The sequence below is a fragment of the Thamnophis elegans genome, chromosome 3 (assembly GCF_009769535.1).
Source record: "Thamnophis elegans isolate rThaEle1 chromosome 3, rThaEle1.pri, whole genome shotgun sequence".
NCBI lineage: Eukaryota > Metazoa > Chordata > Lepidosauria > Squamata > Colubridae > Thamnophis > Thamnophis elegans.
In genome coordinates this window covers 129049014-129066134 of record NC_045543.1, presented here as the reverse complement: position 1 = coordinate 129066134, position 17121 = coordinate 129049014, and the positions used below count along the sequence as shown (strand labels likewise).

Sequence of the window (17121 nt, the reverse complement as noted above, 5' to 3'; positions counted from 1 at the left end):
CCCACCCCACCCCTCCCAGGAGTCTCCATGCAGCCCATTCATCATGCCAGGTAAGTCCAGGACCCACGAAGAGGCTCTGGGAGGCAGAAACAGGCCTCCTGAGAGTTCCAGAAGTCAGGAAATGGGTCTGTTTCCAGCCTCCGGAGCCCGTTTTCACCGTCCCGGAAGCTTGAGGAAAGCCTCCGGAGCCTTGGAAGGACTAACACACACACACTATCATGGTGCAGCAGGCTGAGTAGGCCATGCGCCCCATTGCCATGCCCACCCAGCAACTGGGCAGAGAATTGGTTAAATTTTTTCATCCACCCTTGAACCTGTTACCAAGGAGAGAAGGATTTAAAATAAAAACATTAAGTAAAATATACCAATTTAGTAGTGCTATATTCTTTCTCCATTCTTTCTGTCAAATTTTGTAAGTACGATAGTTGTCTATCCATTTCTTGTAGTTTTCCAGAAAAATGCTCTCTGCTGATCTTTTGCCCCGCGTAAATACTGGAAAAATCTTCATGAAGGAGACTTGACGTAAGAGGATCGCCAGCATTTTCCTCCTCTGTTACACTTGGTGGTAATAGAGATAATTCCATTTCGGGACTCTTGTCTTTCAATCAAAGACAAAAAAAGCGCAAAATATTTCCAAATGCAGATGACTACAGGTAGTTTTCAACATACAACAGTTCAGTTAGTGACCATTCAAAGTTACAAAAGCACTGAAAAAGTGACATCTGACCTTTTTCAGTTACAACTTTTGCAGCATCCCCATGATCATGTGATCAAAATTCAGAGGATTGGCATCTGATTCATCTTTGTGACTGTTGCTCTGTGACCTTCTGACAAGCAAAGTCAATGGGGAAGCCATATTTACTTAACAACCAGGTTACTAATTAATCAACTCCAGTGATTCACTTAACAACTGTGGCAAGAAAGGTTGTAAAAGGGGGCAAAACTCACTTAACAACAGAAATTTTGAGCTCAATTGTGGTCATAAGTTGAGGACTACCTGCAAAGGGTTTAATTGAAAGTCACAATAAAGTTTTATTTATCTACAAAATTTCAAAGCGTACTCACAAAGTGCCACCAAGCTCTCAGTCTAGAGAGATACAGATAAGTACATTTTAAAAGCAAATTATTACGAAACAAAAATTGTAGATGTTTACCTTGTCTCTCAAATTCATCCAGTGGTAATACACTGGCAAAAGAGACTGCTGGATAATACAGCTTTGTAGAAGCTGGCAATTCAGACTTCACAGGTTGCGTGACAATAGGCTGTGCAGTGGGCGCAGATTTAACTGGCAAATTCTTGAGAAGATCACCAGACTCTATATCGGTCACACTGATATATCTCTGTTCAGCCTATACCATATATTAAAACAAACCAACAAACCAAACTGTAAGTAGCAAACATGTTCAACTATGAAATATTTATAAAACTTCGTTGAAGAACTGAACCTCTCCCCTCCTGTAACTGACAAATTTATTGAACAGTTTAGACCAGGGGTGTCAAACTCGATTTCATTGAGGGCCGCATAAGGGTCGGGTTTGACCTCATTGGACCAGGGTTGGGCATTGGCTAGGGTGGGCATGGCCAGCTCGATATCACTTGTGTTGAGGGTGCCTATGGTGACCCAAGCGTTCTGCCAGGGAAAACAGGCTCCCAATCTACTTTTTCGGTTGGGACGGCCTCCTGCAAACCTCTGCCACAAAAACGGAGTTTGGGGGCCCTTTTTTGGTGACAGAGGCACTGTGGGCCAGTCCTTTTCTCTTTCCAGGGAGGCCCTGCAGGCCAGATCTAAGCACCCCGCAGGCTGGATCCGGGCCCCAGGCCTTGAGTTTGACACCCCTGGTTTAGACAGATGGCTGCATTTTCAGGAGACGTTTCTCATTGACTGACCAAATCAGATGAAGATGGCAAAGGTGTCCCTGTCGTTGCACTGGCTGACTTAAAGTTGAAATACAACTCCGGCGGCAAAGTCTGAGGAACGCAAGAAGGCAACAGTTCTAAAGAAGAAGAAAATATGGTTAAAAGTCACCCAAGGTTCAGATGCAACTCGGAGAGCTGAAAAAGACTACTTGGAAAGATGAACAGCATGGCCATGACTCCTGAAATGCTAAAAATGTAATTGCAGAGCAAGGGGCTTTTTTTTTTGACAGCCAAATAAAGTGTAAGCAAGCTTACTTCTAAAGTCATGTGTTTTGTTAAGGCCTTTGAAACATCTTATTTTCGTTTAAAGTTGATGGCTTGGTTTAATTACCATTTAGAAGTTGGAAATACAGGTACATACAAGGAAAAAACCCCACTGTGATGGGAGCCTTAAGCTAAATTTACTTAAAAACAAATGAGCCTCACTTGAAAAAAAAAACTAGAAAATCTTGCGTTTGGGTAGCTGCTTCCTTGTTTCATCCATGGTGACCTTCACCCTCCTTACAAAAAAGATTTGGGTATGATTACAACTATCAAAATGGATGTAGTGGCTCAGTGGCTAAGACGTTGAGCTTGTCGATCAGAAAGGTCGGCAGTTCAAATCCCTAGCGCAGCATAACCGTGTGAGCTCCTGTTATTTGTCCCAGTTTCTGCCAACCTAGCAGTTCAAAAGCATGTAAAAAAGCAAGTAGAAAAAAATAGAGACCACTTTTGGTGGGAAGCAGTGGGAATTCCTACCGGTTCGGATTGGTTTGGCCGAACCGGTAGTGGTTTGGTGGCCTGAGTCACTGGAACTGGCAGCGACCCAGGCCTGCCACATCCCTAAACTGGTTCCCCGGTCAGTGCCATTGGCACCACCATCTTGTTTTTCAGTTCTGCACATGCGCAGAACGATTTTAATTGCACTGTGCATGCACATGCAGTGTGGATCAAGCATGTGTGCATGCAAAGCGTGCACACGAGTGAACCGGCAATAGTCCTGGCTGGAACCCAGTGTTCCATAGTGTTCTGTGCACCTTCACCGTTTAGTCATGGCGGCCACATGACCACGGAGACGTCTTTGGACAGCGCTAGCTCTTTGGCTTTGAAATGGAGATGAGTTGGGAATGACTAGCACATATGTGCGAGGGGAACATTTACCTTTCAACTATTAAAAAGTTTATCATTCTGATCTTAACCTTTAATAAAGATAACAACTGTCGGTATTCTGTTTATGTCTACAAGTGGAAGAAAACTTTGAACATATATTTTAAGTTTTAAACTGCAGGAATAAAACAAACAATACTAAGCATGCTTTGGATACACTAAATTTGTATGCACACCTGTCATTAAAAATTTAATATTAATTTTGAAGAACTCTATATTTTGTACAACAATCACAACTTATGCAGCTAAGAGAACAGTAACATCTAAATTAATGACAGCATTATATAATAGTAATAAAAACAGTAGCCCCACATTCATTAGATAAAATAAAATATTCCTTTACATAATATTATAAAAACTAGTATATAATGTCTATCTTTTAAAATTTAAAGACAGTGAAATTTGGTGATGTATTTTTCAGAGTAGATAAGCAGAATGCACACCTGGTTCAGAAGCAGAAGCAGAAGCGGAAGCAGAAATGATTGGCTGGTTTTTATTAGTTTCACCAATTATTTGTTCTGAGTCTGTTATAACATCCTGATGTGATTTTTCAACTTGATTAATAAGAAAAAACATATATAGTCAGAAACTTTAGCAGAGAAACGTTCTATTTTTCATACACCAGAGATACTTCTGGGAATAATTAGATTTTATAAGAATTTTGAGTATCTTCTGGATAAATTTAAAGTCACAAAAAAAAAATCAATTTAGACCCGCTTGTTTCTTGAATGGATGATCTATCTGCCTTTGATGACTATTTAGAAATATTTCCTGCTCCCAGACAGGAAGGTTGTTTTAATCAGTTCCCCATATAACAGCAGTTGGGAATTTCTCAGGCAGTAGACTTCACAAAATAAACATTTTAAAAGAAAAATCTCAACACCAAGGTCTCGTGATATTGTGAAGTTTTGGCATTTTAATCTAAATTGCTAAATGTTTGTCAATTGCAAAATTTCTGAATTCTCACAATATCTCGTCATTTTTCGCCTTACTTAATTTTATGGCTCCATGTTTTTTATAATTCCTATACAGTTTTCTTCAGTTCCTCTTTAATTCACCCCGGGGATAGCTTTGCAAAGAATAGTAACGAGAGAATAAAACTCAATAAAAAATATTTTTGTCCTTTAAAGTCAACAAAATGTTCATAACTCAGGTCTTGAAACTCTGGAGACCACCAAAATATTTGTTTATTTCTGAAACACAGATTTTTGTGCTTTTTCAAAAATAATTTGAAAGAAAACACACCTGTTACAGACACAGAAGCAGAAGTGACTGATTGATTCCCAACAGATTCATCAATTGATTCTTCTGATACAGTTTGTATATTCTGAGATGATTTCAGAACTTTATTGCCATGAGAAAAAAATAAGATCAAGATAAATCAAGAGGAGAATGTATCCTGCTAAATTATTATAAAGGCGCTTATTCAGGAGTGAAAGGTTAGATAGTTTTTCAGGACAGAACAAATTTGAAATGCAGAAATGAAAGTGTTTGAATGGGCATTAATCTTACACAATTGTTACTTTGCAATCTACCATTCTACACAACCCTACCAGTCAATGTTATTTGAGAAAATGGACATACATTGGTTCTCTTAGAGAACGCAAATTATGTTCGCGGGAAACCATTTCATTATCAAAGCTTTAAGAAAACAGTCACAATAATTTCTTGCAAGAGTTTTACCAGTCTCTGTATTTGTGCTGGCGTCCTGAAGCTCTGCAGTCTTTTTTCCTACAGAAGCCAGGTAATGTAGCGCCGCTGATGAAATATACGTATCTGATTCTAAAATAATAGAAAGATAGGATTATTATTCAATTCAAAAAAACAAAAATACTATTTCATAAGCTATTGCTAATTGCATCACTTTAGCCATTTGCATGAAAGCAGACAAAATCTAGTTATCTGCTTGGACGAGGAGGGGGGCAGAGGTGGGATTCTACAGGTTTGGCTGGGTTAGGTTATGTATCGGTAGCTCCGAAGATCAGCTGAGCACAAACTAGTTTGCTCCGATCTTCAGGGGGGCCTGCCCGCCCGCCCCTGGGCTATATTCACCTATATTTCCTTGTTTTTTACCCCAGCTGCTTTCCTGTGAACTGCGCATGTGCGCTCAGCGAACCGGTTGCTAAACCGGTAGGATCGCACCTCGGGGGGGGGGGGGGGGTTATGAAGAATATGAGCAGAACAGTACCAATGCTTAATTTCTTTCCTCTTCAGGTCTGCCTACCAATTGTGTTTGTCACCTGCATTTTTTCCCTTAATTTTCTAATTCTGAAAACAAGTAGATGGGATCCAAGAGCAAACCTTCTGATGCTTCTCAGAACACTTGTCTTGACGTACCATTGTTCCGAAGTTCGTTGAGGTCAGTAAAGCTCAATTTGGCAGGGTGAGAGACTGAGAGAGGAGAAGGAGATGGATTAAAAAGAGAGACGAGGTAATCAAGCTTTACTGTCCAATGCTAATTCCTCCCAAACCTGGCTGTATTTATGTCCTATGAAATCACTCAAAACGCTTCCCATCCACTGCCTGTGAAGGGAGTTTAATTACTTGAGCTACAGCAATAAATCTGGGAATTACAGCCAGTTTTAAGATGACATTTTATGCATCCTCATTACAAGAGTAAATAAATCTTCATTTCTCTGTTCCGTCCAAGCAACTAGCTGATCAGTTGAGGGTGAGAATTGCTTTTCCTTGTTGAAGAAGCACAGGAAGTATTTTTCCTTCCCATCAACAAAGGGAGTTAGTTGGCCCTCACTCCTCATGTTCAGGAAGATGACAAGCTTTCTAATTATTAACTAATAATGATGATTTTTAATTTAACCTATGCTTTAAATTACAATGTACCATATTTATTTTTATTTTTTATAGTCTGTATTAGGGTGATGCATGGACAAAAGAAATGGGATATGAATTCAATACATGCATAAACAATAAACACTTACTCTGTTCCCTCCTACAGTGGCCCCAATGCTGTTCTAATAAGCATACTTTAAGGGGAAATTAGTAAAACTTATAAGCACAATTGAAACACTAGAACTCTAAGCCAGAACCTGTTTAAAAACCCATCTTACCAGCAATTACACTATCAGTAAAAATAACTTAAATATAGATAGATTTCTGAAAGTTTTCCATGAATCATTTGAGCAAAGGTTAAGGGCTGCTAGTAAGAAATTCCATACCCAGCCTATATAGGTAACCATCACTATTCAACATAAACCTATGATATCCTGGAAAAAACATTCAATCTTTCAAGAGAATTTTGCTGAAAAAACTTACTCGGTAATGAATTGGTATCACACGGGTCAGCACTTAAGTTAGTTTGGGATTCCTGAGGGAAGAACAAGTATGATTAAACGTATACAAGTGATTTAATGTTAGTCATATACTAATATGACTAACTAATAGCATTTTCCAGTATTTATTGCTAGGGAATAAGAAGATTAAGCAAAATTTAATTACAGTCCCAGACCAATAAAACAAATTCAGAATTTAAAATACAGAAACACCAGTAAAACACAACATTCAAAATACAAACAGACACACACACACCATCAAATCTGAAACAATTAATAAGAAGAGGTGCTGAACAAGGGATGCTCGGGAAAGGTATATGAGTTGGAAAGACGTATCCAAGCAACTTCCAACCTTCCCAGCTGCTTTCCCCATTGACTTTATTGTGGGAAGTTGCCATAGAGGGCCACAAATTGTGGTAACTTGATTGTAAGTTGCTGCAATCATAAATGCGAACCAAGCACTCAAATCACAATCATGTGACCATGGAGATGCTGGAATGGCTGAATTTCAAGAATCGGTTATAACCTGCACTCATTCAGCGCTTCAAACAATTGCTGAATGAGTGACTGTTAACGGAGGACAACTTTTTTTTTTTCACTTAACAAAGTTACCATTTTCTATAGCAAATCATTCCACCGCATTTAATCTGCTTCGGTGAGTCCCATCATCAGTCAAAAACAATGCAAAAGGAATATATGAAGCTGCCAAGTTCAAATGTATATACTGCATGCTGAATAGTTTTCTTCATTTGGAAAGTCTACATTCTAACAAGATATATTTGATGCATCTTTCTTAAATAAGGATGATAGAATGTTTTGCTATAGAACTATTATGTATTGACCATATTAAATTTGTATTTACAGACAAATTAGGTTTTTTTTTTCCGGAACATTAGCAAGCACAAATCAAGTCCAGAGTGAAAATGAATGAATGAGAAAAAATGTGGACTAGTGCATCACTTAGTCCACTTCCATACAATATTTTACTATATTGTTATTTTTTTACTACCTTGTTATTTTTCTATATTTTACTTTAAAACCAAACAATATGAGAGAGATAATTATCAATTACCATTTCCTTAGGGCTTGCCTTTGTTGGCTTTACAGTATCAGGAAGAACAGAAGAATCATCTTGTTGATTAGTCACAATGGCTTTTATTTTTTCTTCCTTCTCCTTGATCCGATTTTCAATACGTCTCTTTTGTCTAGTGTGATGATGATAGAGAAATAGGTTGTTTGAAAAATTCCCAGAATGCTCCAGACTGAGTCCTATTTATCTGCCATAGGGCTTCCAAAGCAGTATGATAATTTTGCTTAGACTGGAAGATTGGAAGATGGTGCTAGACATATAATAAGCTGGTGAGACAATACGAGAATAAGTTCCCCTGCATATGTATGCTAGTCGTTTCTGGCTCTGGGGGGCAGTGCTCATCTCAGTTTCAAAGCTGAAGAGCCAGCGCTGTCCAAAGACGTCTGCATGGTCATGTGGCATGACTCAACGCCAAAGGCGCATGAATTGCTGTTACCTTCCCACCAAAGTGGTCCCTATTTTTCTACATGCATTTTGTACATGCTTTCAAACTGCTAGGCTGGCAGAAGCTGGGACAAGTAACGGGAGCTCACCCCATTACGCGGAGCTAGGGATTCGAACTGCTGAACCTTCTGATCGACAAGCTCAGCATCTTACCTATTGAGCCACCGCTTGCTACAATACGAGAATAGAACTAGCTATATCAACTATCAGGTCACACAGAAATGTAATCAATATTTTCTCAACTACACCAGGGGTGGGTTGCAGATGGTAAGCCCCGGGTACACGTGTACCGGAGCCAGCCCAGAGCACCGCATACTGTTCTGGTGCTCTGGAGGGCCCACCCGCCTGCCTGAACGCCTTACTGGAGTTTAAAGGCTTTTGCGCTTCTGCGCAGGCGCATGGCACATACAGCACCTGCGTGACACTCTGCGGAGCAGCTGGAGCATTGCAGAGGCACTTGAACGCATGCGCGCATCCATGAGGACGCTGCTGGCCCCGTTCCAACCGCATCAGTTGGAATGGGATTTGCAACCCAACACTGAACTACACCTACTCTAATTTGCAGCATTTGTTACTTTACAAGAAAAGTTCTCTCTTTAGTGCAAGAATTGCGATAAGATTTTGGTACATAGGATTAAACATTTGGTCTTTACCTTTTCTTATTACTCCTCACTTGTCTTGTTTCATTTACTTTAATGTTAGCTTTCAATAACTGGATCTGCTTGGGGTGATCTTTATACTGTGGGTACTGAACAGAATGCTGGCTTTGTTCAAAGGCAATCAGATCTTGAAGAGGAATGAGTTTCGGTATATGAAACTGTTCATAAAAAGGAAGAGATCATAAATAAATCCCAGTTTCCCTTTCAATATTTGGGGAGCAAATCAAATTGAGAAACACTTCATTTATGAACTTGAATGAAAGGGCTGTTAGGACATCCACACTAAAATAATACACGTATTTTATAAAACCATTACCTTGGTTAGTGGAGGCAAATTAGAGTGTAGCAATGGTAATCCTGTCTGTCCAAGGGATGCTCTGCAATCTGTGTTTTTTGTTGTAAATGTACTTAATGAACATTTGGATTGTGGGCTAGTCTTCAGATATAACAAAGGGATTTCAGTAAAAGGCCCATAGGCTTGATGTGAACTGATTGCATGGTCAACCAATGGTTTTTCTGCCCTCAGACGTTCATGGCAGGGTTGCAACGGTGCTGAATCTTCCTTTGTGCCATATTCATCTACAGGAAACTGTTTGGAAATCCCTGTCTTGACCTGTTCTGCCCAACGCTTTGTCTGCTCTGGTGCCTGGTTTATAACATTTTGATCATAACGGTTCAGGTTTAGATGTGCTCCTGTCTCATTTGTGGGTTCTGACATCTGTAAACCGGGAGGATTTTGTGCCAGAGAAGATGGGAGGCCCCAGGCTTCTCTTGGTCCTGATGATGGTCCAGAAGATCTGCGGGGGGTTACCGGGCAGAAATTGAGTGCCTGAAATTGATAACTTGTTTTTAGCTTAAGCAAAGGAAATCCCTCTGCATTATTTAAGGGTTTTGCCAATGGAATAAGCTTTGGTTTCTTCTCAGCATTAAGGGAAACAGTCAACAGAGGGAATGGCCTGGCTGGATTCTGATGAGGTGAGCTTTGAAGTGGCAGCATCAGTCTTGCACCAACAGACTGACTCTCTCGTAATGCTGAAGGATCATTAATGTGCACAGATCTCTAATAAGGCAAAAGATAACAATGTAAGTTTTTTTAAAAAAAAATATTATTATAGTACTACTTGATGATCAATTATGGCATCTTTCAGAAACCTGACACACATTCAACAAAAACCTGAAATATGAGTTTTAAAGCTTTAAAAATCTCAGCAACTCACCTGGTTCTGATCAGGTAAGTTCTTTTCTTCCTGAGAGCTGTTCTTTTTCTGACCAACATTCCAGCTGTTTTCCAGAGTTGGTATCTGATGGTCAGTAGGTATTTGAACACCACCTGCTGGCTGCACAGGGGGAGATCGATGGATATTATTCCCTTCCGTGCTTGAAGCCCAGTTTCTTCTTAATGGGAAGGGTTGAGGTTGCTGTATCTGCTGTGACGTATTTGGCAAATTGGCAAATCCAACTATCTGCATGAGGCTCAGATAGTTAATCTGCTGTAGCTAGAATATAAGAAATCAATACATTTACTAAAAATGTGTCTTAGCTAAAATCTATTACCAAAAATATTTACAACTATGCAGTTAACATATTAAAACAGGTAAAAGCCAAAATATTATCCTTCTTCAATAATCACATTGTTATGACCCTTGCATCAAGTTTCAGGAAATGTGACCAGTAATTTAAGAATAGGAGATAATTTAAAGGGCAGTAAAGTTAGGAGACAGATAAATACCAAATATTTTATTCCAAAGCCATGTTAGGCATAGTTTTAGCTTATATTTGAAGTATGGGTAGCATGTTTGTGGAATTTTCATTGTGTTTCACTCATCTGTAAAAACATTTCCACTATTCAGAAGTCAATTACTTGTGTCAAACTTCCAGTTGTACATCTAATGAACAGAAGGGTAAATAGGATTGTTCCAAATAGGCTTACTTGCAACTATACCTCTAATCTCTATGAAGTCAGCAGATTATTTGAAGAATAAAGAAACTCTGGCTTCAAACTCAACTAACAGAAATGTGCTATTCTTGGAAGCATTACTGAATCCGTCTGTCATTATCTTCTGGGATGTTTCATCAACCATTGTCTTCCCAGTTTTGCCATCAGCTAAAATACCCAAACACGTACCAACCAAGCTTGATCCTGCCTAGTTTTTAAAGTGGGCCATGGTTGGCTGATGCTGCAAATTTCTGAGACATAATACAGGAGTAGAGCTGTATTGGGCAAAATATTTAATACAATACAATACAATAGCAGAGTTGGAAGGGACCTTGTAGGTCTTCTAGTCCAACCCCCTGCCTAGGCAGGAAACCCTACACCGTTTCACACAAATGGCTATCCAACATAAAGACTTCCAGTGTTGGGGCATTCACAACTTCTGGAGGCAATTGGTTATTTCAAACTTACTGGAAGCATTCTGAATTCAAAGTAGACTTTTCTGGACTTGAAAAATTTCTAATAAGGTGGGAATGACCCTGGAACACTTTTGGTGAGAGTTTAAAAGTCCAGTTCAAGCTCAAAATATTTCAAACTCAAAATATTTACTTCTTCTGCAAAGAAATGTCTTTTTCTATGTTCTGAATTTTACAGAAACATTAGTTCTGGAATCCTTTGGTCTCCTAGGTTCGCCATCCGGCCTTATACAGTGCATCTAATTGTCTTATTTTAAGGAGGAAAAAAATGATAATTTTGTTTTTATTTATGAGGATTTAATTTTTAAAAAAATACACCATCTTAAGAATTTTCAGTTCTTCAAATTCAAATTGAAACGTTTTCTTTGACCAAAGCAAATTACTGATCAAACCATATCTTTAGCAACATCAATGAAGCCACATCAGCTATTCATTAAAAAAAAACTGTGAAATTGTGTGTTTGTAGAGAGAATGATACATACAAACAGATTGACTCCCAAAACAGGTTTTACGCCAAACACATAGAAGCAGAGATTCAAATTGAGAGGCAAAGTCAAGAGACAGTCTCAATTGCTTTTCTATGTATTCGATTTTTTACTGCTTCAGCATCTGCCATATATTGCAAATTGCCTCTGATTTCTATGTATGTCTTGCGAGTATCTCCATATAAGTAATCCATAAATAGATATGAATGAATTATTTATACTACAGAATTTAAATTATACTACAGACATATAAACATCCTTAGACCATTCAATGAATTTAATACATTCTAAGGCAGGGGTCCCCAAACTGTGGCCCACTAGTGGCCCATGGCCTATTGGCCCTTGGGCCATGCGAATAGCTGGCCAGTGCATGAAGGCTCCACTTGTGCAGGCACTTGTGGCCTCACTCATGCAAGCATTGCTGCAAGCATCAAGGGCATTTGCGGCACCACTCACGCAAGCAATGGGTGTTTGGGCACACTCGCATGCGTGCGCCTACCCCTCCCACAAAACCATCCAATTTCCCCTTCCCCCCACTCCGGGCCACCAACCAGGAAAGGTTGGGGAACTCTGTTCGAAGGCATATGCCTATATTTTTCATAATGTTATATTTTCACCTGAATCAGCTTAAACATTTCGTCTTGTAGCATTTGCCCAACAACCTCTGAAGTGTTTGGTGGTTGTGCTGTCGTTTCTCTATTGATCATCTCTGTTTTTACACCAGCATCATTTGAAGGAATGTCTGAAACCTCTGTGAAAGAAAGCTGATCATCTGAAACAGTGATGTCTACACTGCAGATATAAAAAGGGAAATTAGCTGTGATAAACAGAGAAATCAGGAGTCTTAATTTTTTTCTTAGATATGTAATTTATACATAGTTCTGTAGAGCTATACACAAAGTCTGAAATAGCAGGGACAAGCTACTCTAAGGAAAATTGCACATTTAGGATGTACTGTAATTTGCTAATGGTTGAAGACTATGAAACAAATAGTTCCTGCTTAGGAAGTGACTACTCAGAGGGGATCATAGGAGTAGCTGACTCTCTGAAACAGCTATCATAAACAATCCTTAAATAATAAAAGGTATGAAAGTCTGTTTGCTTTGAAAGTCAAGCTGTGGAAGCTGCACACTGGTAAACCCAGATATAAAATTACAAGAGGAACATGAGACAATAAAGTTCCATTACATCTGATATCTCCTTATTATGTCCTTATTTAGGTTCCCCCCTCCCGCTCTGCAAAGTGATAGTGACATTCTTTTGAGTAGTTACAGACATATCTCCAGTTACTCTTTCATAAATCAACATTACAGACAATAATCTCTGCTCTTCAGACACAATTCCAGGAAGCTTATAATAATTAGAAATTTATCAATTTAAAATTTCTCCGTCTGGAATTATTCTTCTTCAAACATTCCATTTTAGGAGAGGAATTAAGTACTGGCACCGCTGCCATGTACTTAAATAACTCCCAGTCTTCCTGGGGCTGCCCAGTCCTTCAAAGGCAGTTCAGAAATAAATCTATGGATAAGCAACCATGAACTCATGACAATGGATTAAATTTCGGAAATAGTGATTTTCAAACTAATAGTAAAATGCTAGAAATTAACAGAATGGGTAAAGGACAGAATTTCATAAATTTTAGAAAATAATTTAGTGACACTTACCTAGTTGTTTCCGCCCTCTTTTCAGAACAAAATGAAAGGGGAAAATCACTGGGAATTACTTCAACTGTAGTGCTGGAGATACAAAAAATATTTATCTTTAACGTATGATAAATCTTGATTTGAATGCATGCAAATGAATTTTAACTAAGCAATTTTAATTAAAAGTTTTTGAAATGTATTACTTACTATTTATTCTTTATCATAGCAGTAAGCTCTTTTGTAAATTCTGTTTTTAAACAAACATTGTTACCCTGTGAACAACTTTGGACTGTTTACATCTGGTCTCTGTAACCAGTAGTAACTAAGTCAACAAAACATCTTGTCAACATCTAAGTGACAAGAATGCTAGGTTGAAATAATAAAAGGTAACTGCTCAAAAAAGAAAAGGAAACCAGTACTATTAAAAGATCAAAAGTTAAATTCTAAAGGGAGTTCCTATATACTTTTTTTCAAGGACAAATTATTCATTTAAATCATTTACAAAAACATCATTAGTTATGGAAAAACAATTTAAAGAGGCTAAAATTAACAAAGAGCATTTTTATGAACCATTTTTGAAATATGTCTTATTACATTGTATATTAATATTGTTAATGATATGTTAATATGTAAATATACTGTATATTAATAGTATATTAAAATTCACAGCTCTCACCAATAAATGTTACATTGTAGGTACAAAAGGACAGAATCCAAAGATGGAAGAGTAATTGTTCTAACCTCTTTATTTCCTAAGCAGCTGAAAGCACTTTGAAGTAAAAAAGCAAGATTTCAGTCATCTTTACTTCCTGGTCTACTTCTAGATTCATGTGGGCTCCAGAACTTTCAAGAAAATAAAGATGTCAATCTGGAAGCACTTCACTGTGGAGCACTCATGGATATTAAAATGATGTACTGTTATTTATTAAGAAAGAAACCCTCAGATATATCAGCAGATAATATGTCGGAATAGATCAGGGCTTCCTACTGCTGATGTAGAACAAAGCTGTGAAACTATTAACCTGCTGGTTAAATTCTGATACATACTTGTAATAATCAGCAAATAAAAATAAAGCGAAGAATGAAACATGCAGACAAGTTATACAGAGTATTAATTTCTCTCACCCATCCAGTTTTGAACATTTTCCCTCAGACGTTTCCATTAAAGGTTCATCCTGTTGACATTCTACTTTTAATTCAGAGAGATGCTGTGATTTAAGGAGTATTTAAGCATATATTAACATGTTATCATTCCACCACTTTAAAATGATAAAATTTACTACTTATTTATTCCAGTAATACTCTAATTGTCAGCCAATTGTTAGAATTTCTTAAATGGTCAATCATGTGATGTGGACATATAGCCAAGGTTATTTGTGCTCATATAATATACAATATTGTTATGAGTATCTTGTAAAACATACAGCTTGCAGTGTCATTTTGCACATTCAATATCTAACAAGACTGAAAAAAAATGAGTTTGAGTAACCTTTTTTGGATGGGGGAGGAAAACCACTTTCAGTCTGTTATACAAGGAATACATTTTTTAAAAAGTTAGAAAAAAATGGAGCAGGGACAAGAAATAAAATATCTGCAAATATTAGTTTCTAATCCATTACTATATTTTATTCAATAGAAAAGTACAGGTCTACCACTTGACCCCCTCAGAGAACAATAATTAAATGCAAAGAAAGTAATCATATTATCAACTTAATTAATTGTAATTTACTGAATATGTATATGTTTTTGATAATTCGAGTCCTAGAAACCAACTACTCAAAAACTGATTATGTTTGGAATTCAAAAATTATTAGAAACAACAGGGAGAATTGAGAAGAGATGGGAAAATATTGAAAATATAAATTTTAATGTAGTAAAACCTGATGGAAAAACAGAAAAAGTGGAGGCTAGAGTCCTAAAACCCCAAGGGAAAAATGAACAAAGAGGCAAGATAACCGTAGATATTGATAGTGAACTGAGTGTGTTTGGAGATGGAAAGAATGGAACAAGGAAAGGGAAGATAGATGGAAAGGTGCTTTACTTCAGATTTCAAGGTATAGAAGAAGAAAAAAGAGAAGAATTGATGGACTTAAGGAGAGAAACTTTGACAAAAACACTACTGATAACCAAAGGTAAGCTGATTAAAGAAGCTGATGAAGGGTTTCAAGATTTTACAAGATATGTAACAAGCAGCAAGTTGCGAAGAGAAGTGCAAATAAATTTGATTAAGGAAATAACCAGAAGACTAATTCCACAAATGGCAAAAAAAATAGAACTACACTATTACTGGAAAGACATAGGTTGAGATATGAAAATCAATAATAAAACACTAGTTAAAGTTAGTTAAAATTAGAGCATTATGTTAAAAATGTAGTTATAATGGATAAAGTTAGGTGAATAATTGATAATGATAACAATGTATACATATGTATTGGTTTGATAAGAGGAAATTTGGTATAAATTTTAAATGGTGAAAAAAGGGGAAAAAGTTCAACTTAGTCAAACTAGTGTTAAATAAATACTGATAATGATAATAATGTAATAATTTGTATTTACATGATAAAAGGGAAATTGGATATAAATCGTAAACAATGATTAAGAAAAGAGGTCTAAAGATTTTGTTAAAATTAGAGCATTATATTAAAAATGTAGTGATAAAATTAAAGTTACATAAATAATTGATAATGATAACAGTGTATATATATATGTATTGGTTTGATAAGAGGAAATTTGGTAAAAATGTTAAATGGTGAAAAAAGGGAAAAAAGTAAGTTAAACTTAGTCAAACTATTGTTGAATAAATGACTGATAATAATAATAATAATAATGTAATAATTTGTATTGACATGATAAAATGGCAATTGGATATAAATTGTAAACAATGATTAAGAAAAGAGGGCTAAAAATTTTGTTATTAAACATAATTAATTTTTATTTTGAATGTGTTATAAAAGTATAATGTGGCTGGATGATATTGAAAATAGATAAGGGAATGCCACTATGTGGTTTTGTTTTGAATTTTGGAATGTTTGCTATAAAGGGACATTAAAACAACTATAGTCATATGAGGGATGAGGTATGATGATAGCAATATATATAAATATATGTGATGTAAAATATATAACTTGAAATGAATCTTAGGTGATGACTGTGGAAGGGATGCACGAAAGTTCTTTGTAACCAATTGACACACTTTCTACAATATGTAATGGAAGATGATTTTAAGGTGTTTGTGTTTATTCAAAAAATAAAAAAATTATAAAAAAACCCCCTGTTTCCTCAGTTTAAAACAGCTTGTGAGTCCTAGCTAAAAATTAAAATTCAAGGACAACCAGTAGCACTTTTCAGAGTAATTTCTGAAGAGCCTCAGAATATAAACTCATGAAATCAAAGAAACTCTGAGAGGCAAAATTGAAGCAGAAAACTGTACCAATTTTAAATTTCGATAAAGAATGAGGAACACTGTTGTGATGAAAAAGTTATTGGACATGGAATATTTGAAACAAAAAACTATAGTTCTTTTTCCCAACTCAAAGAAATGTCCATGATACTTCATTAACAATCTATACACTATCACTCATCATTAATCTGAATTTCTTTTTATTCAGAGTTTATGTTTTTTATGCTATCAGAGAAAGCATAAGTATAGGATATATGTTTCTCCTGATTATTATATATGAAATCTAGACCAAGAATTGTATGAATGAATTTGATTTTGCAGTAACAAGACATGATTCTATAAAAGCCAAGTTAAACAATGCTGAAGGCCTCTGGAATGCGGACGTATTCTAGCATAGTGGTTCTCAACCTCTTCTTCACCATACACCTCCTTTAAATACCTTTTGTGGCCACAGAATATGGCCATGACCCCCAAAACTTCAGTCAATATTTAAATAGTAGCGTTTATTGAAGCTTTTGTGGACCCCGGTGACAACATTATGCCCACCTCTGGGGTCCACAGACCACAGGTTGAGAACCACTGTTGTAGCATATCTACTGATAATGTTATATGTGATGTATAAAGCACAGGTTTT

At 36.8% G+C, this 17121-nt stretch overlaps 1 protein-coding gene across 6 annotated transcripts in view; it reads right to left on the bottom strand.

Annotated features, from left to right (window-relative positions):
• CPLANE1 (ciliogenesis and planar polarity effector 1) overlaps positions 1–17121 on the bottom strand; it is a 70469-nt gene that overhangs the window by 15126 nt on the left and 38222 nt on the right. For 3 of the 6 annotated variants that reach the window (XR_004254975.1, XM_032213230.1, XM_032213231.1), the window contains exons 31-44: positions 14213–14295; positions 13109–13180; positions 12059–12233; positions 9765–10043; positions 8864–9607; positions 8542–8705; positions 7427–7559; positions 6338–6389; positions 5402–5455; positions 4748–4846; positions 4310–4408; positions 1889–1995; positions 1155–1350; positions 366–598 (exon numbers count right to left, since the gene is read on the bottom strand). Coding sequence is in view for 5 of the 6 variants with exons in the window: in XM_032213230.1 (XP_032069121.1) it covers positions 366–598; positions 1155–1350; positions 1889–1995; positions 4310–4408; positions 4748–4846; positions 5402–5455; positions 6338–6389; positions 7427–7559; positions 8542–8705; positions 8864–9607; positions 9765–10043; positions 12059–12233; positions 13109–13180; positions 14213–14295 (2490 nt within the window). In the remaining variant the exon portion in view is untranslated. Of the gene's footprint in view, positions 1–365; positions 599–1154; positions 1351–1888; positions 1996–3347; positions 3619–4309; positions 4409–4747; positions 4847–5401; positions 5456–6337; positions 6390–7426; positions 7560–8541; positions 8706–8863; positions 9608–9764; positions 10044–12058; positions 12234–13108; positions 13181–14212; positions 14296–17121 lie in introns of those variants that run through there. The other 3 variants (XM_032213232.1, XM_032213233.1, XM_032213234.1) reach the window with 3 other exon arrangements.